Below are 27,357 nucleotides of genomic sequence, written 5' to 3'. Positions count from 1 at the left end.
GAAGGCAGGACTTGAGAGGAGAATTTCATTTCATCATCCTCCAATCCAGTTCATGGTAGTTGGTTCCTACAAAAGCAATAAGCCCCAAGCAAAGGGCCTTGTTCATAAGCATTTCAAGAGCAGAAGTGGTTTAAGCTGCCCTTCACATGTATTCTGCTCCTCCACTTGACTCCAGGGAACAGACTCAGTGCTTGTGGGGCTTTTTACCACATTATTCTTACCATTGGTAGATTCCTTGACTGGATTCACTGTTCAGCCTCACAAAGTGTTGGCACAACTCTGGATGGGGTAATGGGATCCAGAGAGGTCTCCCAGCAGATGTAACTCATGACATTGCATATGATGAAGACAGCAAGGGAGAGAGGGCAGGTCAATTTTGAAAAAGCATTCAACAGAAAAGTTATCACTTGTGCTCATTAATGTGTCAAAGCTCTCAGCAAAACAGGAATGATGTGTAGGCCAAATATTCTTCCAGGATATGTGACTTACAAAACTTTATGGTAGTGGTGGGAGTTTAGTAGGCAAAGGCCAAGAGCCAGGAATGCAAAATGAGCTGAGGAATACAATAAAAGAGTCAAGGAGACAGACTAATGCCAAGGAGGGAACAGAGTGCTTCACCTCTGAGTCTGCCTGTTACTGCCCAGTGACCCACAGCCACTGAGATCCAAGACCATCAGCAAAGAGGCCTGGAGCCCTTTGATGAACTGGGGCCATGTGCTAAGAGGAAAACCATTAAACCCTGGCAGCCAGGGCACCTTCTGAGCAAGGGAAGAGGCAGACTTTGTGGAGCTGGGGTGCATCTTTCTTAATTGAGGTGGTGGCTACTACAGCCACAGATACTTCTGGGTCAAGCACCAGAAGAGCCTTGGAGAGGCACATGGCTGCAGAAATCATGTCTGCTCACCTCACCTTGTGTCTGCTAAAGCAGCAGTTTACAGAACACAGTCACAGAATCACAGCATGGTGGGGCTTGGAAGGGACCTTTGGAGATCATCCAGTCCAAGCCCCCTGCAGAAGCAGCTCCCACTTAGATCAAGGGGCACAGGTAATGTATCCAGGTGGGTTTGGAAACCTCCTGAGAAGGAGCCTCCACACCCTCCCTGGGCAGCCTGGGCCAGGGCTCCCTCACTCCAACACTCAAACAGATTTTCCTCATGTTTCAATGGAACTGTTTGTGTTGCAGCTTCATCCCATCACCCCTTGTCCTGGCACTGGATACAGAATAGAGTGATGCCCCAATCCCCTGACACCCACCAGTGAGATATTTGTGACTATTAATGAGCTCCCCCCTCAGCCTTCTCTCCTCCAGGCTGAACAGCCCCAGGTGCCACAGCCTTTCCTCACAAGGAAGATGCTCCAGTCCCCTCAGCATCTTGCTGGCCCTGCACTGGCCTCTCTCCAGCACTTCCCTGTCCCTCTGGAGCTGGGGAGCCCAGCACTGGCCCCAGGACTCCAGATGAGGCCTCAGCAGGGCAGAGCAGAGGGGCAGCACAACCTCCCTGGCCCTGCTGCCCACACTCTCTTGCTGCCCCCAGGCTGCCATTGGCTTCTTGCCCACGAGGGCACGTTGCTGCTCATGTTTAATTTGTCAGTTCCATACAGACAGCCCAAGGGACCTGCCCAGTGCCCCTTTGCACAGCAGCAGCTCAGGACAGACACCCAAACCCTTACTCATCCCCACCACAGAACATGGAGTTTGCTTCCAAATGAACCAACTCTCTTTTATTTCAGAAATAACGACCATCTGCTCGACACTTCCAATTTGTAGCAAGCTCCCAATTCACCAACCAATAAATAACCCTCCATTAATGTGATCAAGAACACCAACATATGTGTTCTCATCAAACAGAACTTAAACTCAACTGCTGAAAGCAACGAAGCAAGTGCAACCATTAAAACATTCCCAGGGAGATGTGCCTGGAACTGCCACAGGAGCAGTCAGGAGTGCCCAAGACATTGTGCTAGTGCATCTCAACCTGCAGCATGACAGATTCCACACCATCATCTACTGATGCTCCCTCTATACCTGCAGTTGGCATTGTGTAAACATCCCTCCATCCCCCAGCAGCCACCTGCACCCTTGAGGGACCTTTCTCCTTGCATAGGATTAGGCATGGGGTTAATAGCTCAATGTTAAGAACACAGGAGAGGTGATGTGAGGTAACATTAAATATTTATCTAAACCCACTAGCATCTCTCTGACTGCAACCAGCAGCAGATTGCTGGAGGAGAGTATTAGAGCAAAGAAAGCTTAATGACATTCTCTGAGCCTCCAGCAAGTTGCAGTTCATGAATTTCTCAGGGCAGAGGTGGTGACTTTTAATAGTCCCTGGGGGATTCTTCTTTCAGCGACTCTGAATCCTGGCTTTTATGTGCTTGAAGTGAGAAAACTGCACAGCAGCAGTCTTACCTCCAGGCACAAGGGATCATGATTCATGGGGAAATCTCATGAAGCATCTAAATTGGTACCCCAGAGTCATCTGTTTTTCAGTGCACAACTATGATGCCATGAAGAGAAGACAGGGACAAAAATGCTGCTGAGTATCAGAGGCCTACATCACTTTAAGAGTAAAAGGCATTCATGTAGAGAGTTGAGACAGCTCTTCAGCAAGGCTTCCAAGCTCAAATCCTGCCCCAGTAAGGAGACTTAAGCATCACACAAGGCATCAACTCTTCCTTTCTTTCCAAAAGGAAACATGGTAACCCCTTGGGTAATTTGTTTTCCACATAAGATCGATTTCATAAGACATGCAGGAGTGTGAATCCAGATCTCCTGAGTCTAACAAAACACAGCCAAAAAGTTGCTTTGACCCATAGGTCAAGGAGTGGTTTCTGATGCTTAGAAATGGTCACAAATCCACCTTGTGTGGGAAAAATACACAAAAAGAGACATTCAGCACAAAATGCACTGTGGGAAAGGAAAGCAGTAAACTTGCTTGCCCAGACTCCCAGAGAGAATTCATATCTGGCCTGATAAAAGTCTGTAAAATTATGTTTCAAAGAGACAGAACTGACAAATGAGTTGGATGTCTCAGCAGGAGAAGATCTCACCCAGTAAAAATCTCCCAAGTCATGCCAAGGTCCAGACACCACACTAAACACATCACATTTAAATCTCATCTGCATGTAAAGAAGGGGAAAATCAGGCAGAACTACTATTCACAGCTCCACTAAATTACTAGGAGAGACACTGCAGTGAGCTTTTCAAGACATGAGACATTTTTAGAAATGAAGGTTTATATTTAAAGGGCAGAAAGGAAGGAGAAGGACACATATGTTGGAGTTGGATCCCTCTCTACTTGAGTTTTAAGTTCTAAAAGATGAGAAGGTTCTCACATACAACCAGAACTCACCCAGCCATGTGGTATCATGGAACTGGCCTCAGTGAAAGAGCAAAAGAAATAGTTCTGCCAACACTTTGGCCAAATCTGAATGCTGCAGTAGGGTTTGTTGGGAAGAAATGCTCTCAGCTCTGCCACTTACCACAAGCACTGGTATGGTTATCCTAACCTGAAACCTCACCAGCAGTACAATTTGCCCACCTTCATTTCACTCCAGATCACTAGTGCACAATTCTGTCACTGCTTTGTAGAAGTTTTGTATCATAGAAGCATAGAATGGTAGGGGTTGGAAGGGACCTTTAGAGATCCAACCCCCCTGTAGAAGCAGGGTCACCTACATCAGGTCACATCATCATCTTTGGAGACCAAGATTCCAAGAGTGAGCTGTCACACTGAGGCATACAAGCAAACAGGGAGGAAGCAGTGGTGTAGTCTTCACTCACCACGCTCTGCAGGACTTCTCTGCTCTCTCCTCAATGCTCAGATCATGTTTTACCATTTATACCTGTCTCAAGATGAAGGCAGATTCATGGAGAGTTACTGCCACCAGGTACCAAGTAAATGCTTCACTGGCCAGCTTTTCACTGAACAAACTCCATGGAAACATGATCTTCCCTTAGTGCTGAGTTGGGACACAATCACACTGTCTAGAAACAGCATCTGAATGACTGAACCACAGAAACACCAGATCTCAAAGAAATCAGCAGAAACTGCTTGGATGAAGGTGGGGGTTGTACCACACATTGATGCTCCCTGTGTGCAGAATGCAAGCACAATGTGGCCAGCCAGGCCAGGGTGCTCTGGGGCCCAAAAATCCCAGTATGGAGAGCAAGCTGGTCCCATGAGGTGTTCCCATTACAAACTAAATCCTGCCTCACTACAGGCAAAGGTGAATTGGGGTGGGAGATTCTGAATACCTTTCCAGTTCAGTAGCACATGAATTCATGGTGTTAGGAAGCTTCCAGTATCAGACAGGGATATTCTATTTGTCATAGCTCTGTCATTCTATTGGCCAGTCCTGTGCCAAGCAGCAGGGCAGGGATTGTCCCCTGTGCTGGGCCCTGGGGAGGCTGCAGCTCCAGGGCTGTGTCAGTGCTGGGCCCCTCACTCACTGCCACAGGGACACTGAGGGGCTGCAGCGTGGCCAGAGCCGGGCACAGAGCTGGGGAAGGGGCTGGAGCACAAGGGGCTGGGGAGGGGCTGAGGGAATGGGGGTGTTGAGCCTGGAGAAGAGGAGCCTGAGGGGACACAGCAGCACTCTCTGCAGCTGCCTTACAGAGGTTCTGGCCAGGGACATCAGTCTCCTCTACCAAGCTCCCAAGCAACAAGAGGACACGGCCTCAGGTTGTGCCAGAGGAAGTTTAGATTGGAGATTGGGAACAACTTCTTCATGGAAAGGGCTGTCAAACCCTGTCACAGGCTGCTCACAGCCACAGTAGAATCCCCATCCCTGGAGGGACACTGGAGCCATTTAGCTGTAGGGCTGAAGGACATGGTTTAGTGGTGGCCATGGCAGTGCTGGAGGAACAGTTGGACTCAGGGAGCTTAATGGTCTTTTCCAGCCTCCACAGTCTGTTCTATCCTTCATTATTTCTATATTCCTTTAGCAAGATGGAAGTAGTGAAAAATTACTAAAACAAACTTCAGGTAAATAGAATCATAGACTAGAAACAGTCCCAGCCCTGCCCTGCCCAGCACTATCCCATGGCACTCAGCACCTCAGCTCCAGGGCTTGGGGATCCCTCCAGGGCTGGGCACTGCCCCAGCTCCCTGGGCAGCCTGGCACAGGGCTGACACCCCTCTCAGGGAAACAGTTCTGCCTCAGCTCCAGCCTCAGCCTCCCCTGGGGCAACTTGAGGCTGTTTCCCCTTGTCTCATCATTCATTACTGGGGAACAGAGCCCAACCCCCAGCTCCCTGCAGCCTCCTGTCAGGGAATTGCAGGGAGTGCTCCTGTCTCCCTTGTCCAGGCTGAACACCTCCAGCTCCCTCAGCTGCACCTGCAACCAGCTCCAACTCACAGTATTGCCAACAGATTTCCAGTGCCTGATCCAGGGAAAGAAAAAACATTCTCTAATGTGCAGGTTGTGTCACAGCCCAGCCTGAATCCTCCTCCCTGCTCTCCCCAGGACTTGGGGTCAGCCTGCAGCTGGTTCCTCCACAGGCTGCAGTAGCCAAGAGCTCATGATGACTCTTGCAAGGAGCTCAGTATTACTGCCTGCATCCTCCTAATGTCTCCTATCCTCTTGACTCCAACCTGCAGCAAGGGGATTTGTGCCATCACTGCAATATTCATCTAGGTTAATATTCACAGGAAGAGTAAAGCCTTTTCTACACTGTATTTATTGAAACTGCTAAAGAAGGCTAAGCCCAAGTGCTTCCACCCCACATCCCAAGGCTACCTTCCAGGCCCTGGAACATATTTTAAACCCAGAGCAATAAAACAACATGGATCAAATGTTAAGTCAGGTGTTAAATGGCAACATCTGACTACAATGCACAATTAAAAAAGCAGTTGTTTCCAGAAAAACACAAAAGATTAACCAATAAAAACATGGAAACAGCAGCAAACCTACCCAGCTAAACCCTTGATTTTCAAATTTAGGAGTACATGTGCTGAAAGACACTTCTTTAAGAGAAGAAATTTCAATTAAGCCTTCTCAAGCATATTAAATAACACCTCTCATTTCCATAAATACATTGAAAGTCTCATCACAGTTCACACCCAAAGCCCAAGTGCTAATGAGACAACGTGAAAGCCAGAAGCAGGTGAGTGCTCAGCTGGCACCAGCTGCTCTCCAAGGCTCTGATGCAAACCTTGTCACCTAACATTGCCATTTCCCTGCATGTAAAGTAGACACAGTTCTACTGGGCAGGTGGATACCAAGGCAATTTAAAAAGAAACTGAAATTGTACTTTGCAACACTGACTTTATGACTTATTTTGGGGTTTTGATGTAAGAAAATCATTCCACACGTGAGGCCCTTTGCTTAGAGCAAAGCATCATCTGGCACACAGCTCACAGCACTTGGTCATGCACCAGTAAGGAATACCCAGACACCTTACAGCCAGAGCAGGGAAGAGAAAATACAGAAGCCACAAAAAACACCCTCAAACCCAAACCAAACACGACACCAAACCCCAAAACTGAACAACAACAACAAAGGGAATGCTGCTTCTGCTGAATAGGTTGGAAAAAACCCCACCACAGCCTGCAGAGAAAAGCCTCAGCAGCTTCCAGTCTGTGCACACATGCAGCAAAGCAAAGTTAACCACTGTCTCCAAGCTCTGTGGGGCTGAATAAGCAATAGGCTGACCCAAGGACCAGAGGCTGTCAAGGCCAGGGAGCTTGGTCTGCCAGCTGTGTTTGGAAGCACATGGCTAGCTGTGTTTTCACACAACGCTTTCCTCTTCCCACTGCAGCCAGCTGCTCCATTTTAGCAAGATCTTCAGATGCCAGGGTTGTATAGTACCCTCTGTATCTGCCAAGCACTACAGACATCAGATCAGGAAAAGAAAAAAGCAGGGTGAGGAGGAAAGGCCAAATGATCCCAACAAAACCCACTTGGCACGTTCTAGTTGCTCTCATCTAGAACAGTTATTTGGATTCTGAAGAGTCCATCTACCTACTTAATTCTCTGTTTGTTTTATTTACAGGCTCCTAGTGCTGTCACACATCAAAACAAGCTGGCAACAATCCACAAGAAGTACCCATTAGCAATATAGCTACAGCTTATATCTGTGCTCTGTTATGGATGTAAATCTTTTCTGCCACCTCAAATACAAGAGGAACTCTTAAAACGCCCACAAATTAGTTCTCAGTGTAACACATCTCCACCATAAGCTGCACACCAATTCCTATTTCAGCAGGTTAAAAAGAGTTCAAGCATCAGCAGGGTTTTTTTTCCCCTCTGTGTGCACTCAACTAGAAGGTTTTCTTAAGCAGAAAAGTAAGTGTCAGCTTCAAATACCCTTTAGGTCAAGAAGGAAATAACCAATCCATGGCAGTGGTTATACCTCAGGCATCATGTAACCTGTATTTTGCAAAATATAAGCTGTGACACAGCAGACTAACAATGTATCACTACAGGAGATTTGCTCAAGTGGTCTGTGGTTGTGTATGAGGATGAGAGGAGGATGTTCAGGAAATGTCAGACTCTAGCACTGAGTTATTTAATTCACTGGATTGTGTATTAAATAGATGTTTTGTGAGCAACTTGCACACACAACTTCAGCCACGGATAAAGCAAATAATCATAGAATCATAGAATGGTAGGGGTTGGAAGGGACCTTTAGAGATCATCTAGTCCAATCCCTGCAGAAGCAGGTCCCACCTAGATCAGGTCACATAGGAACATGTCCAGGTGGGTCTTGAAGAGCTCCAAGGAAGGAGAATAATGACTCAATTGTGAGCTGAACACATGGTTTATGAGCACAGGACAAAAACAAGCTGCAACAAATGGGACAATCACTTAAGACTGAAGTTTGGACTTTCAGTGCCAACTTAAATCTCCTCCAATAGCCTCTTCCACCAAGTCTTATCACTCACTGCACTACCCCAACAAAAGAAAACTGCATAAGAAGTCCTTTGCTGGCTGAAGCTGTACAACTGAGGAAGCCTGAAAGACTCTCACACCAGAGGGAGAGAACCAGCCTCTCAGACTAGGTCAGTGGGGTGTGCTGTTGGGGTAGTTTGTCCACTGCCATGCTTGCAGAGCTCTGAACCAGAGTGGCTACCATTTCCAAGTCATTTAGGCCACAAAGTTTTTCACTACAAGTAAATGCTCATTAGTGGTGGGGACAAGGGAGCAAGAGGTCACAACAAAGGCTGATCCTGAGCACTGCAGTACCACTGCCCCTTCTGATGCAGCATGAATCCACCTTTGACTAATGACAGCTACCTGGCCATACCTCTCTAGAAAGACAAGAAGCATTTATTTCCTGTGATGCAGTAACATGTAAACCTCTTCTTACCCACAGCACTGAGAGCATGCTTGAGCTCCAGAGTAAAAGCTGTAAGTGGCACCTCTTCAGTCACTGGCATAATTGCTACAGTGGAGAGATTGCTGGCAGGATTCCCGGCATCCCACTTGCTACTCGAGCTGTGTAATCCAAGAGGATGACCTGTTCAGAAAGAAACAAAGCCTGTCATCAGCCAGCCTAGAAAACTAGGTGTCATTTCATGGTGTTCAGCTGTCAGGCAGCAAGCAAAGTGCCACTGAAATGCTTCACCTGAGACAAATGTCACATCCTCCACAGCACACGAAAGAGTTTCCATGTGTTTCACTCATAAGAGGATGAAGATCAACTGCCATCGTTTTTTGGCTGGCTGACATGGCATGTGTGGGTAAAAGTCAGGCAATGTTAAACAGAGCTGATTTCCAGGAACAGGTTGAATACAACATGCCCTCACCTGACCCATTAAGATAAAAGTGCCCTCTGAAGAGCCACAACTTTGGAACAGACATTGATTTAGCCCACAAGAGGAATTAACTCAACTGACAGAACCTCAAAACCTGGTGTCAGTATCAAAATATGCCAAAAATTAACTTTCAGCCTTCCTGGTACTCCTGATCAAGGACATAAAACCCTGTTTCCAACCAAGTTCATTTCTTTCCACGAAGGGAAAAGGTGAAGCTTTACAGATGTGTGCTTAGGAGAGTTAGAACAAAATATGGAACCTCTCAAGTAGTTGCAAAGTAACTGTGGAAGTCTCTCAGATATACTACAGCAAGCTGAGCAAGGATGAGTATGGGCTGAAAGCATGTTTTGACAGAAGCATGAAACAAAGATGAACATCTTCCCAGAGAGCTGAGAAGAGGAAAAGACCAACGACAGAGCTGTTCTGCAAACTCTTCTTTTTGTTTTGATGCTTTCATTTTCTCTTTAACTAAGCCTTGCTTGACAGCCTTCCTTTGCTGCTAATGCCTATCAACTCAGCTGGAAGAACAAAACTTGCTAAGTTCACGTTTAACATCCATCTCATTTCACCCAAGTTGCACCATTAAGCTGAATTCTTCAGATGGATGTACTGAAATACTTGATATCCCAGATAAAAACTTATTCAAAGCCTATGTGCCAGGTTGACAGCACACTGCAGGACACACAGAAATACCAGATAAACTTTCTTCCAGTCTATTCAGTGACTGGGTTATTCATTTCAAGTCCTTCTAAAAGAGCTCTGCACAGACTATGAAACAGTTTTCCCACTCTTTTTGGCAATCTTCAAGAGATCTGGAGGTTCAAACAAGTCACACATCACTGATCAGCTCCTTCATCTCCACTGGTCCTTCCCTCTTCAGAACTTCAATGGGGATTCTTTCTTTGAACTCCTTTTACTGTCACTAATTTTTCTCCCCTTTTCTCCATATCACACATTGCCTTTTTCCCAAGCACTGCACTCACTCTCTGCCTTAGGCCACAAAGGCATTTCATGGTGGACAAAAGCTTAAGCACAACAATCACTAGGGATTGGTACACAGCTGAGCATGTGCAGAATGAGTGGACTTTGATATTCCCTCACCAAGACCACACCAATCTCCTTGGAATGTTGCAAAACCAGCAATAAAAGTAATGAAAAGAACCCAAGCAAACAAACTGCAAACACCCACAACAGCAAAGGACCCCACAACAGCCTCAGCAGCTCAGGTGCATTTGTTTTCTTTTAGAAGCTGCTCAGGGAAATGTGGAAAGTTTCCTCCCTTTGATCAGTAAATACACTTTGTCTTGTCTCTGCCACACACATGAAGCTTAAGAACCAAACCAGAGCAGACCATTTCCTCTCAGACAGCTCATTAGGATCATGCAAATAGAGACATGAAGTCAGTCTACATGCAGATGCCACTCTGCATAGAATCACAGCATGGTGGGGGTTGGAAGGGACCTTTAGATAGCATCCAGCCCAATCCCCTGCAGAAGCAGGTCCCACCTAGATCAGGTCACACAGGAATGCATGTCTGATTCAAGTCTATCCAGCTGCTATGTCCAATGTTGCCTTTGAGCTCATGTCTTGCAAGAAATTTCACTTCACACAGGCAGCAGCACTTTTCTATCTCAATTGCAAATCATTCCATTCCTACACTTAATTAACCACACTCTGCCAAAGTTGTGTGTGCATATATGTAATAAACCCATCATTCACTTCTGACAACAGCTAAAATATTTAGTGACAAATTCTCTTGTTAAGTATGTGCTTTCTGTTTCCAGACTTAATGTAAATGTAGTGCCAAGGAAAGCACCACCATCAATGGGAGCAGTCCAGGAATGAGCCTTACCTCCCTGCTGAAGGCTGCCAAGGAACTTCTCACCCAGCAAGTGAATAAGTCTAGTCACAACCTAGCAATGGGAGAGAAAGAAAAGAAACAAACATTCAGGCAGAATGTACTAGAAACAGTGCATCTAAATGGATCCTTTCAAACTTTTGGAAGATGTTCTCTTAAGTTGAAGCCTGCAGAGAAAAGGGTTTGTAAGCACAGCTGATTTTCTGGCTCTAACATGTGGTGACTGATCCTTTGTCTTCATTTCTTTTACCTTCTTTTACTCTGGAATTAAAAAATAAAAGAAGAAAACAAAGCAAAACCAAAGAAACAACCAAACCAAAACCTCAGACCAGCTTTTAACTTGCTTTGGGAACAGAAGAAAAAAGAATCCAGTGATTTTGGGAAACATCAAATAGCATTTTCAGTTCTCCTCCCCTCTCCCTGCAGTGCACTCACACCTCTCAGTCACAGCCACCATCCAGTGCCTGTCCTGCAACTCCACCTCCTGCAGCTACTAAAGGCTCACAAAGGCTCCAGCCTGTGCTCAAACAGATCCCCCAACATAAACTTGCTTCCACCTGACCCCTTGTGAATCAGTCAACGCTCACAATAACCAGTTTAAGAGACCACGAATAAAAGGCATAAATACACACTCTAAGCACCTGCAGAATCAGAACAAACTACCCAAGCAGCTGGGTTGTCCCTCACATCATTTGTGTGGAACCTTGGAAGGGACAGATTATTTTTTCCCCTGCTTTTTTTCCCCCCAACAGGACTGACATCAATATAAATCAATATTCAAATAGCCAGGAATGTCTGAAACCTGCCAAGCTTCTCTCCAACATTGACAATCGATAATTCCCAACAAGTGATGCAGCAGGAGACTAATAATTGCAACACAAAGAAATGATAGACTTGGAAAACACATCATTTATTCTGAAAAGCTGTGTGCAAACACTGTATCAAATAAGGAAAAGAGATGTTGAAATGCATTAAGAATTAATGGAGTGATCATTAGACACCGTCCTCAGGCAAGTAATTCAAGGTCAAAGTAACTCTAATCTTCAGGAGGACATAAACCCCCAAAAAATCACCACAACAAAAGTTCTCCAAACCCTTAACAAGCTAAACAAGCAGCAGCAAATGGCTGCCTGCAATTTTGGACAGAGAAAGACATACTGTTCCCATAAGAACAGGCACTTGAGGATGCATCTTTCAAGTGAAAGGCTGTGTAAGCATCAAGACGGGTCAGTGTGCCCATCACAATCATTTATGTACCCTGCTTGTTTAAAAAAAATGAACTACAATAAACTGCCCCAGACTGTGAAACTCCAGAGCTTTAATAAGCACCAATATTGTTTAAGCAGCTAGAGGAGGAAGGGACAAGAGCAAACAAGTACCTTCCAACACAGTGTGACTTCAGAGAAAGGAGTGAGAGCTAAACAAAGCTATGTCAGGGAGCTAAATGATGCTGTATTTACTGACTGGGGAAGAGCAAATAAAGAGAGAACCAGCAGCTAGGCTGAAGGAAGAACCAATCTGTTGTATTACTCAATTCAGTGTGTTTTGTGTAGTGCCCAGTGACAGGACAAGGGCTGATGGGCACAAACTGGATCACATGAAGTTCCACTTGAACGTGAGGAGAAACTTCTTTCCTGGGAGGGTGTGGGGGCACAGAACCAGGCTGTCCAGAGAGCTTGTGGAGGTTTCCAAACCCACCTGGATGCATTCCTGTGTGACCTGATTGAGGTGAACCTGCTTTAGCAGGTGGGTTGGACTACATGATCTCTAGAGGTCCCCTCCAATCCCCACCACTCTGAGTGTGTGAAGTTCTGTCCCATAGCCATAACTGCAAAGTGATCCAAGGCTGACTTCCAAGATTTGGGATGCAACAAATGGCCCTGAGTGTAGCTACAGAAAAAAAAAATCACCCCAACTACAGGGAGGGAAAAGGGAGTTCTTAATGAAAATGAGGAGGCTGATTGTCCTTCCTAGGGGAGACACCCTGTCTCTCTAGAGCACTCGCTATACCCAGCTCACACACATTCCCCTAACAATCTCTACTAGGACTATCCCTCAGCATTTTTGGAAGGTGTTAGGAACATTTTCCCCTACTTAAGACATCAGAATTTTAATTACTCACTAAAAGCTGTATTTATAACTTACTTTCTGCTCTCCAGAGGGCTCAGCAGAGCTCCAGCTCAGGTCAAGAAAACGGCCAAGGTTAATGACGGAACTAAGAATAGAACATGTTGGTCTCATTTTCCAGCTGGCTGCTTCTAGTACAAGGAAATATTATTTGTCTTGTTTGCTAGAGCAAACCTTCCAGCCTTGGTATGTATAGATATGGAAAAATTATTTCCCCAGTGACTTTGTAAGACAAGCAAATTGCTAACCACAACAGGATGAGTCACGCTGTCGCAGTCATGGCAACATCGAAGGAACATCAATTTGGGATCGGAGCTACGAGCTGGCCTGAAATTTCCTTGGAGTTTTGTGTTACAAACACTAAAAGGCAAGGTTTTTGTTTTAAAAGAGACTTGTCTGTATGAGAGAGAAGTGAACATCCATCATATCTCTCTGTAGACAACAGAGCCAACCCCTCAGTGATCGACCTACACCCGTTACTGAGCAGGGCGTGCAGAGCAGCTCCCAGCAAGTTCAGTGCAGCTGGGGAGAATTCATAACCAACAAAGGAAATGCATCCTTAAGGTTTCCAAGCACCTTATTCTAATTCCCTCAGTAACAGGGCAGAAGAAGGAGCAGCAGAGCTTGAAGAAGCCCAAAAGACTATGGTAAGCCAGAGGACCCGGGAGAGCAGCTGAGGTGGCAGGGAGGGAGCTGCTTGAGCTTGAGGAGAGGAGGAAGCAAACAAATTAGTCCTTGGGGTAGGAGGTCTCAGGCAGGGCTGAAGAGAAACAGAACTATTCCAAGTGTGTTTGGAGGAGGTGGAGGCAGGAGAAAGGCAAGTGGAGCCCAGCACCAACATCTGGGCTGTGATTCAGCAGTCACTTATTCCCACCCTACCTATTCAGCTCTATTTCCAGACGACCTCTAAAGGTCCCTTCCAACCCCCTAACACTCTGTGACTCCATGAGCTCATAGGAAAAGCTCTAAGAATTGTCAGTGAGGATTTGGGCAGAGGTAAAAGGCAGGAACTGTGGCACTTCATTGACCTGGAAGGAACACTGAGTTTTCAATACCCCAGAGGCACAGCATCTCACAGCCTCCAGCACAGCCCAGCCAGCAATGGACTGGGGGCTGCTTTTCCAGAAGTAGGCAAGACTTCCACCCCCTCTCCCATCCAAATGCCAGTCTTTCCCTAAGCAAAGTGCCAGAAGAGCACAGAGCACTCCCCAGACATCTGTATGTGCAAAAGTGTCTCATTGCTAGGGTGTCAGCATCACCCAGGGCTAGACACAGCCTTCTCAGCACAGCAGGAAGAGTCTGGTGTGCTCATCCCTCCAGCACATCCTGCATTTTACAGTCTCTTCTAGCACCCATCCACCCAGCCCTGCAAACACATACCCCCACAGACACAGAGCTGCAGCCCAAGCCACTGGCAGAGGATCAGGCAGTGTAGATGTAAGGTTTGAAGAAAAATCTGCACTGCAAGAAGGCAGCGAGTTGGGAGTGCAGACTTGCCCAAGAACACCAGGAGGCTTCTAAATCAGGCAAGCATCAGTAATTGCCTGTGAAGTAAATGCAGCTTTCTGATCCCTTGTACTAGGGACAGAGCCCAGCTTGCTTCAGTTTGTGAGGAACCTGAATTTATCATTCCTCATGGTTAGAAATCCTGCTAGCAGTGAGTGGATCCTGCTCAGTTAATTACTTCAGCCACTAATGAGAAGTAGAGACATCAACAAGGCACTTCTGTTGTACAGGAGTGAACAGACCTACATGGTTGGAATTGCCACAGTGCAGGTTAAACTTGTCCTTGTGACAAGGAGCACACTTTCCTACCCACTGTGACCATCTCCAGCTGTGAAATGACTCAGAAAGGTCACAAGGCTTTCATAGAGTCACAGAATCACAGCATGGTGGGGGTTGGAAGGGACCTTTGGAGACCATCCAGTCCAACCCCCTTGCAGAATCAGGTCAACCTTGATCAAGTCACATAGGAATGTGTCCAGGTGAGTTTTGAAAGCCTTCAAGGGCCAGCAACCTGAATATACACCTATAGGGTCTTGCAGTGCAAGTCTGGCCTCTGAAGCCACAGAACCTGCCTGGGGTAGAAATATGACTGAATCAACTTCCCCAGAAAAATACCTCCAAATAGAACAAAAATCTGCTCTCCTGAGCTTATGCAAAAGACTTTTCAGGGTGGAAGGAAGCAAACTGACTTTACATATCTGAAAACCTGAGTAGATCTCCATCTGGAAAGCTACTCAGAACTGCAGGTGCACCAGTACCATTCTGCAAAGGCCCTGGAACCTCTCCTGCTCTCCCAGACACCACTGCCACTGGAGATCCATCACACCTGCTCCAGAGCAGGACATTTGGTTGAGGCACATATTTTGTTAGGGAAATAAAATGTTCCTCCTCCCACCTACTCACCTTTTTAGATTAACTCACCAGAACACTTTTGTGCAGGGCAAAACAGGGTAAAGAGTATTTCTGTCTCTCACATGGATTTGGAGAGCACTTTCCTCAGCACAATTCCACCTCTCTGACCCAGCTTAGCACTTATCACCTCAACTACCTGGAAACACCTTGTCTTTGTGGCTGTTTCTGAATCAACTCCAGCCCCAGTAAGACCCACTCAAGCTCTCTTAAGCAGCCTCCAAAGCCCAGCTCCCACATATTGAACCTGGAACTGTTTCTGCATCTGCTACAGGTTCTGGGGAGCCGTTAATTTCTCCCTCTGCTTAACTAATGTCAAGTTACTCAACAGACCTGCAGCCTCTGCACTGCAGGGCAAAGACTAAACTTCACTTTCCCAAGGGGACTGCATTTGATGACTTCAGTATGACTAATTCCAGCTGCAAACCAAACCTCCTTCCAGGGTGAGGCCAGGCAGTATCACAGCTCTGCATCACCTAACAGCCAGGGTGCCAAACCCATCTCAGGTCTTTGGTGTTACCCTGCACACCACGTCCCAGCTGCTGTAGTTCCCACACCAAGTGGTTATGGTCACTTTGCAGGGCTGTTATTCCCCATAAGCCCAGATTTCAATCTATTATCCACACCTAGCTCATCTTCCATGGCTGGGTTCTAGGTTAAAGGGCTTTTGTTCCTATTCAACTGTGAAACCTAAGAGTTCCTTTACAATAAACTCACTTGAAAGTGATTTTGATGAGAATTCGGTTGTAAAACACTTTCCTGTGGATATTTCATCCTGTGAATAGTAAGGATTGCCTGACAAACCAACTATCTGCTAACAAATAACAATGGCATTAAACAAGGCTTCTTCCCATCTTAGCTAAATTCAACAGAACTGATTTAGAAGAACCATGGGAAAGCTTCACAAAATCTACACCAACACCCAACCTCACAGCAACAACTAATTGATGTAACAGGTACTGTGCAGTACCAATCCACTTTTGTCACAATGGGAGAAACATACCTAAGAACAAAACACACACAAGAACACAACCAAAACCTAAAAGACACACCATTAACTCTGCTCCAGGCTGCAGGAAGGTTCAGGCTTAATTATATGCTGGTTTAAATCTAAGCAACAAAGCTCCTGAGCAAGAAAGCAAAGGGCCAGTCTCTAGGAAGAACACTACCACCTCCTGTCTGTGTTGTTTCCTTGCAGGTTCCTGGCTCAGGAAACCAACCTTGGCTAAAGTAAGTCAGGAACAAGCCTGACATGCCAGTTTCTATCCTGTACAACCAACAGATATACAGCTCTACAAATTGGAATGTGCTTTTCCTTCCCAGTCTGTCCTGATCCCCTCCAGTGGATCCTCTGCCATCACCCAGGTGCAAGAGACACGGGACAAGATCTCTCACAGTGAACAAGATGGTTTGCAGGTGAGTTAAGGACTGTCTCCAGTAAGTTTAAAAATAAGATACACAATAGTTAAAACTTTTAAAACCTGAAATCAGTCATCCAGCAAGCCACCTGCAAGTTAAACACGTTAACCAAGAATTTATTGCTGCCTTCATAGCAGGGATATTACAGACCTGCTCACACACACTGGGTTTAGTTAAAGGGCTTTCTACCACACAGAGACCCAGTGTGAATAAGCCAGCATGGAAAACAAGGCTGCCCAGAGCTTTCTATTCTCCAAAGTGAATGCAATTGGGGTGAAATAGTAGTAACAGTCATTTTACCTATACAAATGCACATAATAGCAGGTTCATTTCCGTGGAGCTCTTTCCAAGAGCTGAGATCATTCTCTGCCAGCTTTCTTAAGGGGTTTTTTTGAGGCATAAAGGAGGAGAGGTAAATTAGATCCTCAACTTGAATAAAACCATGGTATTATTGAAGCTTGACATGGCCCCAGAACAGATAAAACACACTCTGCTTGTCACAGGATCAGGGAGGCTCCGATTAAAACTTGTGAGGGTTTGAGAACGGCTGTGACAAAGCAAATCTTAAATGCTCACTCCCAACAATTTCTGGCACCTTTACAAACACCACTAAAGCATGCAGAAGAACTGAAGCTTTCTCCTGGGGCTGTTTGAGCTTCTCATGCTTGTGATCAATTGTGTCTTGGAGAAGAATGGCATTCTCACATCACAGCTATGACTAAGCACTCGCTGCTGCCTCGTGTCGGGCGGCTACAGTCTGTGACCACGCTTCCACTCAGCATTTCTCTTCTCTCCCTTTTCACATCCACTTCTCCTACAGCCAAGGAAAACTTCTTTTAATGGGCCACAAGAACAAACACAGAAAAATCTAGAAGCATGGCCTCTCCTGACCTACACCCCACAGTTCCACATCAAGCTTAAATAACGTGACGAACACCACAGACAATGCCTGAGGGAAGCATGTCGAAAAGAGGGCACGTTACTGGACTCATTTTGTAAGGCACATGACCCTGGGGAAGGTTCCATCCACTTCAGAAAAGCTCTGCTTAAAATATAAAGATAGCTGTTCAAGCTGGATGGTGGGTTCTGAATATATTTAGGTCCCAGGCAGATTTAGAGCATGCAAAGGAAGATGCAGAAAACCTCCAGATTTTCTGGTGTGCATTTCTAGCACGCAAAAGGTTGTCTTACAGTTCACCTCCCCCTCAGCTCCTAAGCAACTCCACAGTGCATTTTCCATCAGCTACAGCAGGTCTAAATTCCAAGTTAGAATTCTAAAAACAACCTCTCCTCAGGAGGGGCAAAGCTGATGTATGAAATGGGATCTGAGTTCCACAGTGATGTTCGAACATCTCTGATCTGTTCACAAACGCTGCGCTCTCGCTGCTGCTTCCAAACTGCTCTGTGGTGCCAAAAATCGTGAGCTGATTCTCTGTCCTACTTTTTAGGACTCAAGGCAGTGATGAAAATAGAAAGAAACAATTCCCTTTCACTCCTGCAATGCTGAAAAGCTTTAAGTAGCACCAGCAGCAAGTACCGAGGCTGTCAGAGAAGCAAATGCTCTCCCTGGCTCAGTGCCCTGTGCTGGAGAGCTCCAGCCCTGAGAAAACAAGGGAGAAGCTTTGCACCTTAGACCCCTTTGAGTTGGGAATGTCTGGGATGTCATATCCAGAGTGGCACAAGGCTGGGATGCTTTTCTGAGAGGCTAGATGACATAGATTTGAGATCTGTGGACTGAGCAGGATCTAGAAGTCAACATCTGTCGTTTCTGGGCACATACTCCAGAATTTCGGCTGTTACTTATAACTGAGATGAGATGTCCCATGGTCACCATCTGTTTCATCTCTCAGAATAAACAGCAGCTATAGTGGGTCACACTGAAGATCCCAGTAGTCCTGCATTCTGCCTCTGAGAGGACCAAAACATGCCCAGGGGAGAAGATAAAAGAGAGGACAAGCACATGGTGCTTCCCCAAGGATCAGCTGTGTCATTTTTCCAGACACATCAACTGCAGCTCAGAGCTCAGGGAACTCAGGTTGCTGTACGGACTGGCAGAGCATCATCTCCCTCATCTCACATGGTTCTCATTGACAAGCAACACCCACCTTTACAATTTTCTTACCCATCAGGTAAGCATCTTTCTTATGAGGAAAGGCTGGGAGATCTGGGGCTGTCCAGCCTGGAGATGAGAAGGCTGAGGAGGGACCTCATTAATAGTTACAGGTATTTAAAAGGTGTCTGTGAAGAGGATGGGCTGACACTTCCTTCTGTAGTGTCCAGTGACAAGACAAAGAGTGATGGACATAAGCTGGAACACAAAAAGTTCCATCTAAACATAGGGAAAAACTCTTTTCAGTGCTGAGGTGAGGGAGCCCTGGCCCAGGCTGCCCAGGGAGGGTGTGGAGGCTCCTTCTCAGGATGTTTCCAAACCCATCTGGACACGTTCCTGTGCCTCCTGGGTGAGGGGAACCTGCTTTAGCAGGGGGCTGGGCTGGAGGAGCTCTGCAGGGCTCCCCCACCATGGTGGGATCCCATGACAAGCAATTCTCCCTGATGGAGAATTAAGACAGTGTTTCACCTGACTCAGGGTACAAGCACCAATGTCTGATCACTACCCCACCAAGTGAGACTCAGGTTAACTTTGCCTTCCCAGTCTATAGGGGAAGCACGAGACTGACTGAGACAGAGCTGCCTTTTTATTTTCCCCTAAAAGATGGTTTTCTGATTTGCAGAGGACAGAGGGAAATCCTCCACCACATTCAGCTTGGGCTGAATCACAAGCTAGGCAATTATTTCAAAACTATTGCACCTGCTATCCCTTCATTACTTGATTACTGCTGGTTGGATGGGGAAAACAGCATCATAAATCCCATGTATAAATCACTCTACTGGAACAACAGGAGAGAAAACAGGACAGAGAGAATTCATTTGGCCTATGCCTTTGCTCAGTACTAAACACTACCTCAAGCAATCCTTTAAAAACAAGTTACAAACCAACTAACAATCTTTTGGCCTTTCTAAGGAGCAGAATCAGCTCTTTGTTAACATCCAACTGCTGCAATTTCAGCACACTACCATTGGCTCTATTCCAACACAGCACGGAGCTTACACTCCATCAGAAGACAACGTCATACACTTGACAACAGCTACCATATCTTCCTGTAACCTTTCACAGTCTCTTTGGCTTTATAGGCTCACATTTCTAAACACCAGCTAGTTGCCATTTTGTCCTCTAGACTCAATGCATTTGGTCTGGCTCTTCCTTCAAAGGTGCTGCCACAGGCTGGTACTGAAGCATTTCCAGTATCAGGGACAATGCAAGGACTTCACTCCAAAAAGCATTCTGTTAACATGGCCATTACTTTTGCAAACACATCATGCTGTTCAGCTTTTGCTCTTTTAATTCTTTGAATCATTTTCTAATGAACAGCTACCCAGACTATTTTCTCCCTCTGCAATTCATTGCTTTCCAGCTCTAAAACTCCTCACCACTATAATCCTTTAAAGCTGACTTTGTACTTTCTACCTGACTTCAAACTTTCCACCTGATTGTTTTCCCCCATCACTTCAATTCCCTCTCACTTCCATCTTTCCTCTCTTATCTGATGGACCTAATAGACAAAAAAAGAAGACACCAGAATGTGGAGATCACAGAATCTTAAGGGCTGGAAGGGACCTTGAAAGATCCAGTGCAACCCCCTGCCAGAGCAAGACCACTTAGAGTAGGGCACACAGGAGCTCATCCAGCTGGGTGAGATCATAGAATCACAGAATGGTAGGGGTTGGAAGGGACCTTTAGAGATCATCCAGTGCAACCCCCTGCAGAAGCAGGGTCACCTAGATCAGGTCACACAGGAACGTGTCCAGGTGGGTTTTGAAGCCCTCCAAGGAAGGAGCCTCCAGCCCTCCCTGGGCAGCCTGTGCCAGGGCTCCCTCACTCCAACACTGACATAGTTTTTTCTTATGTTTAAGTGGAACTTTTTGTGCTTCATCCCATCACCCCTTGTCCTGCTACTATCTACTATAGAAAAGAGGGATGTCCCAACCTCCTGACACCCACCCCTTAGATATTTATAAATGTTAATAAGATCTCCCTTCAGTCTCCTCTTCTCCAGACTCAACAGCCCCAGTTCCTGCAGCCTTTCCTCATATGAAAGATGCTCCAGTCCCCTCAGCATCTTGCTGGCCCTGCACTGGCCTCTCTCCAGCACTTCCCTGTCCCTCTGGAGCTGGGGAGCCCAGCACTGGCCCCAGGACTCCAGATGAGGCCTCAGCAGGGCAGAGCAGAGGGGCAGCACAACCTCCCTGGCCCTGCTGCCCACACTCTCTTGCTGCCCCCAGGCTGCCGTTGGCTTCTTGCCCACGAGGGCACGTTGCTGGCTCATGTTTAGTTTATTATCACCCAGCACTCCCAGGTCTCTGTCTGCAGAGCTGCTCTCCAGCAGGTCACCTCCAGCCTGTGCTGGTGCAGGGGGTTGTTCCTTCCCAGCTGCAGGACTCTGCACTTGTTCTCGTTGAACCTCATGAGGTTCCTCTGTGCCCAACTCTCCAGCCAGTAGAGATCCCGCTGAATGGCAGCTCAGCCTCTGGGGAATCAGCCAGTGCTCCCAGTTTGGTGCCAGCAGGGAACTTGCTGAGGGTCCCTCTGTCCCCTCATCCAGGTGGTCAATGAAGATGTTGAACCAGACTGGCCCCAGAACCCATCCCTGAGGAACTCCACTGGCCACAGGGCTCACACTCAACTCTGTGCCATTGATCACCATCCTCTGGGCTCTGTCATTCAGCAGCTCTCCATCCACCTCACTGTCCTCTCATCCAAGCCACACTGGAGATCATATTAACAAATACTTTCTCTTCAGTTCTTAAGACAGCCTGAAGGGATTAACCACATAAATCACCTACTTAAAGTCTGTCTGACATCCCTCTTTAATGCTTCTTTTAAAACAATCCAATAGCTGCTCAGAATTCAGAGATCTCAAACTGCAACAAGAATGTGTTTTTCTAACAACCTTATCTACAACACATTTCCTGAAAAGATCTATTTTAGCCTTTTGTTTCATTGTTAGCCAAACTATATCCATGGCTAGGGAAAACTAATTCCATATTCAAAAAGGTCAGGGATTTGAGACTGAGAGGCTGCACTGCTGAGACACAGGGAGGCATCTGAATTATATTACAAAGAAATGGTTTTAATTCTACCATGAATGTAACAAACCCAACCTTAACTGCAAAGCAAAAAGATTGCCATCTCCACAGAGAACACTCCAGAGGAGAAAACAGTTCTGCCATCTGATAGAAGAGGGAAATGAGAGAGGGAAAAGACAGCGAAATCATTTCTTGCCTCAGACAAAGAGGCAGAATTAGAACACAGCATTTGCACACTTCAGCCTTCAAGGCTTAACTAAATGCTAAATGCATAGTGTTTAGTGCTTGCTAGTAATTTACAGCATAAATGTCTACTGGTAGCATTTTAAATCATCCTCTCTGTAAGGAGAAAGGTGGTTTTAAATTGCACACAGCTCATTTCCTCCTATCATGAGCTTTCACAAGGAGAGAGATATTGGAAAGGGCAACTTGAGACTGGATGCCATTGGGTCAGTATCTGGTTTGGGGCCAGTTATGTACAGAAGTTACACTCTGCTACCAGCTCATACATCTGGTCAGAACTTCTCTCACATTAAATAGAGAAGCACAACCTCAAAGGACTATTCAAGAGAGATCCAGCAAACAGAAGTGCCTTACCAATCCACAACAGAAGCTTAAAAAGCCCTGAGCAAAAAATAAGCAGGAAGGTTATTTTCCATTGACATCACTTCTGAACACTTACTACAGTGATGAAACTCTCCTAGCAATGATGCAGACAAAACCCCACAGTTTTGGTAACATGAGAATTCATGAAGACAGGCTTTATGTTGGGGTTTAAAAAAAGACACCACAAACTAACTTCAGTTACAATAAGTTCTAGGAAAGCAAAATAACACAAGTGTTTTCATTAGGTTTGTTGCTTTCATGGGGTTTTTTAAGAAATCTGGTAAAATAAGTATGTGTCCTAAAGAAATCTGCACTAATTTCAAGTAACAGCATTAAAGATTGCTCTTAAGGGCAGTGCAATGATTTAGTGCTTAGTGGAACATCTCTGATGCACTTAGAGACAAAAGAATTACATTTCAAGTCTGTCAGTCTCCAGATTTGCAGGAGAGAGCTCTAATGTCAAGTGAATTAAAGAAGATGGATGAGTTGATGGATCCAAAGGAGCAATCAGAGGCTACAGGACACAGAAAGATCTGGCAGTTGCTGAATGAGGACTGACAGCCTAAAATGCAAAGAAGAGGAAAACCAACCCCCAAATATCAATGCTCTGGAAATTAAGGTCCATATAACCAGAGTCCCAGTGAGCAACACAAATGGATACCAATGGGACTTCAGAAGTCCAAGTCATTTACTATCAATAGCAGTGATTTCCACTTCACTAAATATGCATGTCCTGCATTTAACATGAACTTCTTCCAGAGACACCAACTAGCCCTGTAACACAACATGCTAAAATTGATTAGCAGATAAAGGGAGAGAAGCTGGGGAAAGTCTGGTACAGATCAGATCAGGCAGACAAAGAACACCAAATGTTTACTCCATATGCATCAATCACACAGAAAACCCAAAGGGCTTTTGGCTAATGGAGAGCTTTAGCTCCTCAGACATCTTTTGAGATAGACAGAAAGTACTTTTTGCTGTCTCACCTGGGGGAATTTGCGTTTGATGGATGTCAGAGCTCCCTCTGGGAGCTTGGCAAGTTCTGAATCTCTGACTGCGTGTACTGTCGTGGCTCTGGGCTGATGGGTTAATGCCTCTACCTGAAAGAGCAGAGACAAAACATTAACTCACAACACAAAAATCAAATGTCAGGTTGAAGAAACAGAACAGTTCCCAAGAAAAGGGCTGGAGAACTTGTTGCTCATGGAGAACAGAACGCTGTTTCCCCCCCACAGGCAACTGCAGCAGGAGCTTACTGAAGGCACATCCATCTGCAATAAGCATTAGCATCTACTTAACCTGCACCTCTCAGGCCCACAAGCTTCAGTTGGACAGTTGAAGTCTCTCACAGAAGTAGAGAGTCCACAGCACCAGACAGTGTTAGAGCTGGAAGTTTTGTTGGAGCTTTTGCAAGCTCTCACACACAGTGCATCTCCAGAGTGAGGGTAGAGCTGCTTTCAACCCTTGCCAAAACAGCCAGAGGCACACAATGAACTCACCATCACACTTAAATCTGTTAATCCATCACTTTTAATTATGAGAAAGCCATCTAAGAGACAGGAAAACCTCACTTCTCTACTGCTCTCCCATTCTCTCTTTCTTCAAAGGCCACTATGAGATACTTCCATTTCACTTCTAGAAGCTGAATACCAACAACCTTGAAATAATCAAGGCTTCTGAAGAAAGGGATGAGGAGTAACTCAGCACATTTGGAACAGCTTTGATTTGTCCACCTGGTTTTGGGTTGGTTTTTTTTTAACATATGCATATATGTCTGTTCTCTGTAACCAGGAAGATGTGACAGTTGGCACCTACCTGAATAGTGGCCAATTATTTCCCCTAGGAACACTCACCTTACTGAGAGCAGAAGAGAATGAGCACACTATGAAAATGACAGAGGTGTTCTTTATGAGGAGAACCTGACACAGCATAAACACAACTGAGTTCTAAAAGCCTACCCTGCAAAAAGTGACTGCTCCCCAAACCCCCAACTGCCCCATGCCCAGAGCCCTGACCTGCCACTGGCCCTTGTTTGGTTTGGAAATGCAGAAATCCAATTCCCTGGTGAAATACCTTCACATGCTTAATGAGACAGCCTGCTAGGAGAGATGGCAGCACCTAGAGCTGCACCATTTAATTGCTTAGAAACAGCCTGGTGCTCGACTTTGCAAGTTTTAGCAGCAGGGAATGTTTGCTGGGTTTAAAATCCATCCATCAATCATTTGGGAAACAAACCAACCAAACAAAAAGGCTGTGACTGTAGTAGCTGTAATTACTGAGGGTAACACACAAACAGGAAAATCCCTCATTCTTCACTGCAATTCATGGGCACTGCATGAAATAAGAAATGACTTCTCATGTTCAGTTATCCAGTAGAAAAAGAAACAAATAACACATCACCTTCTAAATGTTCACTTTGTTTGAGAGTTGGGTCGATTCTTTTATTGCTATTTGATTGTGTTTAGCATTTGTTGGGGTTTTTTTCCCCCCAGAATTTGTGCCCAAGCTTATGTTGACAGTAAATTCCAAGATAAGCAATGCTTTGGTTCCAGAACTGGGGGCTCAGACACACACCAAGTTAACACAAGGTGTGGAAAGCCTTGTACCGAGCCTCAGCTGTGCCAGGTGCCCAGGCACGTGCTGCTGCTCACACTTAACATTAATGGAAAACACACAAGTCCTTGACCCCACTCCCAACAATAATGTCTTCAAGAAGGACAGGGAGCTGCTGGAGAGAGTTCAGCACAGAGCCACCAAGATGATGATGGGGGTGGAGCATCTCCCTTGTGATGAAAGGCTGATGGAGCTGGGGCTCTGCAGCTTGGAGAAGAGGAGCCTGAGGGCTGAGCTCAGTCATGTTACAGACACATCAAGGGTGGGTGTGAGGAGGCTGGAGCCAGGCTGTGCTCAGTGATGGCCAGTGACAGGACAAGGGACAACAGGCACAAGCTGCAACAGAAGAGGTTCCAAAGCAACACAAGGCAGAATTTGTTCCCTGTTGAGGTGAGGGAGCCCTGGCAGGGGCTGCCCAGATGGGCTGTGGAGGCTCCTTCTCTGGAGACATCCCAACCCAGCTGGATGAGTCCCTGTGTGCCCTGCTCTAGGTGCTGCTGCTTTGGCAGGGGGTTGCACTGGATGAGCTTTGCAGCTCCCTTCCAGCCCTTCAGATTCTGTGACTGTGTGATTCAGATAGCCATAGCATCTACATCTCAAAAACTTGCAGTTAGTCCAGAAAGCTGGGATCACCCTGCTAATATTAACTCCAGCTAGTGCAGAAGAGTTTCATGGACACCTATTGCTATGCATGGAACATTTCATAAGTAAAGGTAAAATAACTACACTTTGCAACACTGAGCCCTTGCTCTTTGTTCAGATGCCAGGGATGGCTTGTTACACAATCACATTTCAAACTAATTACATAGAAGAGTGAAAAAAAGGACATGACATCTTTGTACATACATTTACAGAGAAGCAAATCCCCTTGAGGCTCCCCCAATAGTTGTATAACATCATCTGTTATATCTCTCTCCCCTATCACCAGTTTTTTATCACAGTTTTTGGCTCTGTAATTCAGCTTCTCTAGCCTGAAAGCAGTTTAAGATTTTCAACTGTTAAAACCTTTCCTCTCAGCCAGTCAGCACCCGATTGAGTTTAATCTGTGTAAAGAAGAGAAGCACTCAAACTGTCTCACCCCCTTTTCCACTCTTTTTGTGATATATGAGTGCATAAAATTAATTGTGCTCCAAAGGCCTCACAGGTCTTTCAGAACAGATGAGATTTGTGAAAACAGGAATTAAATCTTAAGTTTAAAACAAAACCTCAGGGACTTTTTTTTTCCCCCTCCAAAATGTGACTTTGTCTGTTGAAACTGTTCCCCAGGCAGATCAGGGGAGATGGAAATCTTTCCTAAACCTCCTGCAGGAGCCATTCAAACCTCCAGAGCAAGTGCAACTTGCTGCATCACCAGTGTTATGAAACAATTGCAGGTAGTTTGTTGAATTAGATCTTGCACTGCTCTTACATACAGGAACTATGTAAGAATCACAGAATAAAAGGGGTTGGAAGCTTTGCTATGTTCATGGAAATACATCCCATTATTCTAGCATGGAAAACATCTGGGTCCCAGACACTGTATATCAAGAAACACAGACTTGCCTTTGCCATTGGATGTTATCATCTCAGTTCCCAACACCTCTGCTCTTATTAGTTATCCCAAGCTACTCATAAAATACTTCCTCTTGACTGGAAGTGAGAGAGAACCCACTCAACATTTGGACCATCTGTAGGACTATTCTCAATCTTCACTGCATTCTCTCCTCCCCTCTCTTTAAGCCTTGCAGTTATAAAGCCTTTTTTGCTCTAGCTTTAGATTTTCTGCACATGGAAATCTGCCAAATCAAAAAGGTATTTGGCTATTCTCACCTTTCCTGCATATTCTAACACTGAGCTGTAGCTCTCCCTAAAATGATACTTCTTTGTATTTATTCTTAATAATCCATCTGAGATGTCACCTATTCTGAGGGGTTTTCCTCTTGCTTAGAAAAAATAGTAGTTTTCATGCAACATGAGTACAAAAATCATGTCAATCTTCACCTAGGTTCTTCACCTCTGTCCAGTGAACCTTATGAACAAGGTTTCTTACTTTTCCAGGTTTGTAAATAGCACAAGACTTAGAGATCTAGGTGCACCTGATCTAGGTGGGACCTGCTTTAGCAGGGGGTTGGACTGGATGATCTCTAAAGGTCCCTTCCAACCCCACCATTCTGTGGTTCTGTGATCTAGCTTGAAGTTGAATAGGAATAAAATTCACCTACAATCAGAAGATCAACCCCAGAAGACCATTTCCTTGGTCATAAAAAGGGAATGTACCGTTCTGACCACCCACCACAGCCACAGCAAGCAACACCTCCATAAAAACATCAGTAAACAGATGTTTCAAGAAATAGTGTTACCTTTCAAATCTTGTTCAACCTGACCAGGGCAGGGGGCAGTGTGCATGTGTTTGTACATCTGTATATGCAACCA

General features: G+C 45.6%; 1 protein-coding gene across 4 annotated transcripts in view; it reads right to left on the bottom strand.

Moving 5' to 3' along the window:
- PNPLA7 (patatin like phospholipase domain containing 7) overlaps positions 1–27,357 on the bottom strand; it is a 143,465-nt gene that overhangs the window by 60,059 nt on the left and 56,049 nt on the right. For all 4 annotated transcript variants that reach the window (XM_062011637.1, XM_062011638.1, XM_062011639.1 and 1 more), the window contains exons 20-22: positions 23,319–23,432; positions 10,615–10,675; positions 8,315–8,464 (exon numbers count right to left, since the gene is read on the bottom strand). In XM_062011637.1, coding sequence (XP_061867621.1) covers positions 8,315–8,464; positions 10,615–10,675; positions 23,319–23,432 — 325 coding nt within the window. The remainder of the gene's footprint in view (positions 1–8,314; positions 8,465–10,614; positions 10,676–23,318; positions 23,433–27,357) is intronic.

The sequence above is a fragment of the Colius striatus genome, chromosome 19 (genome assembly GCF_028858725.1).
Source record: "Colius striatus isolate bColStr4 chromosome 19, bColStr4.1.hap1, whole genome shotgun sequence".
NCBI lineage: Eukaryota > Metazoa > Chordata > Aves > Coliiformes > Coliidae > Colius > Colius striatus.
This window is presented reverse-complemented; position numbering and strand designations above follow the sequence as displayed.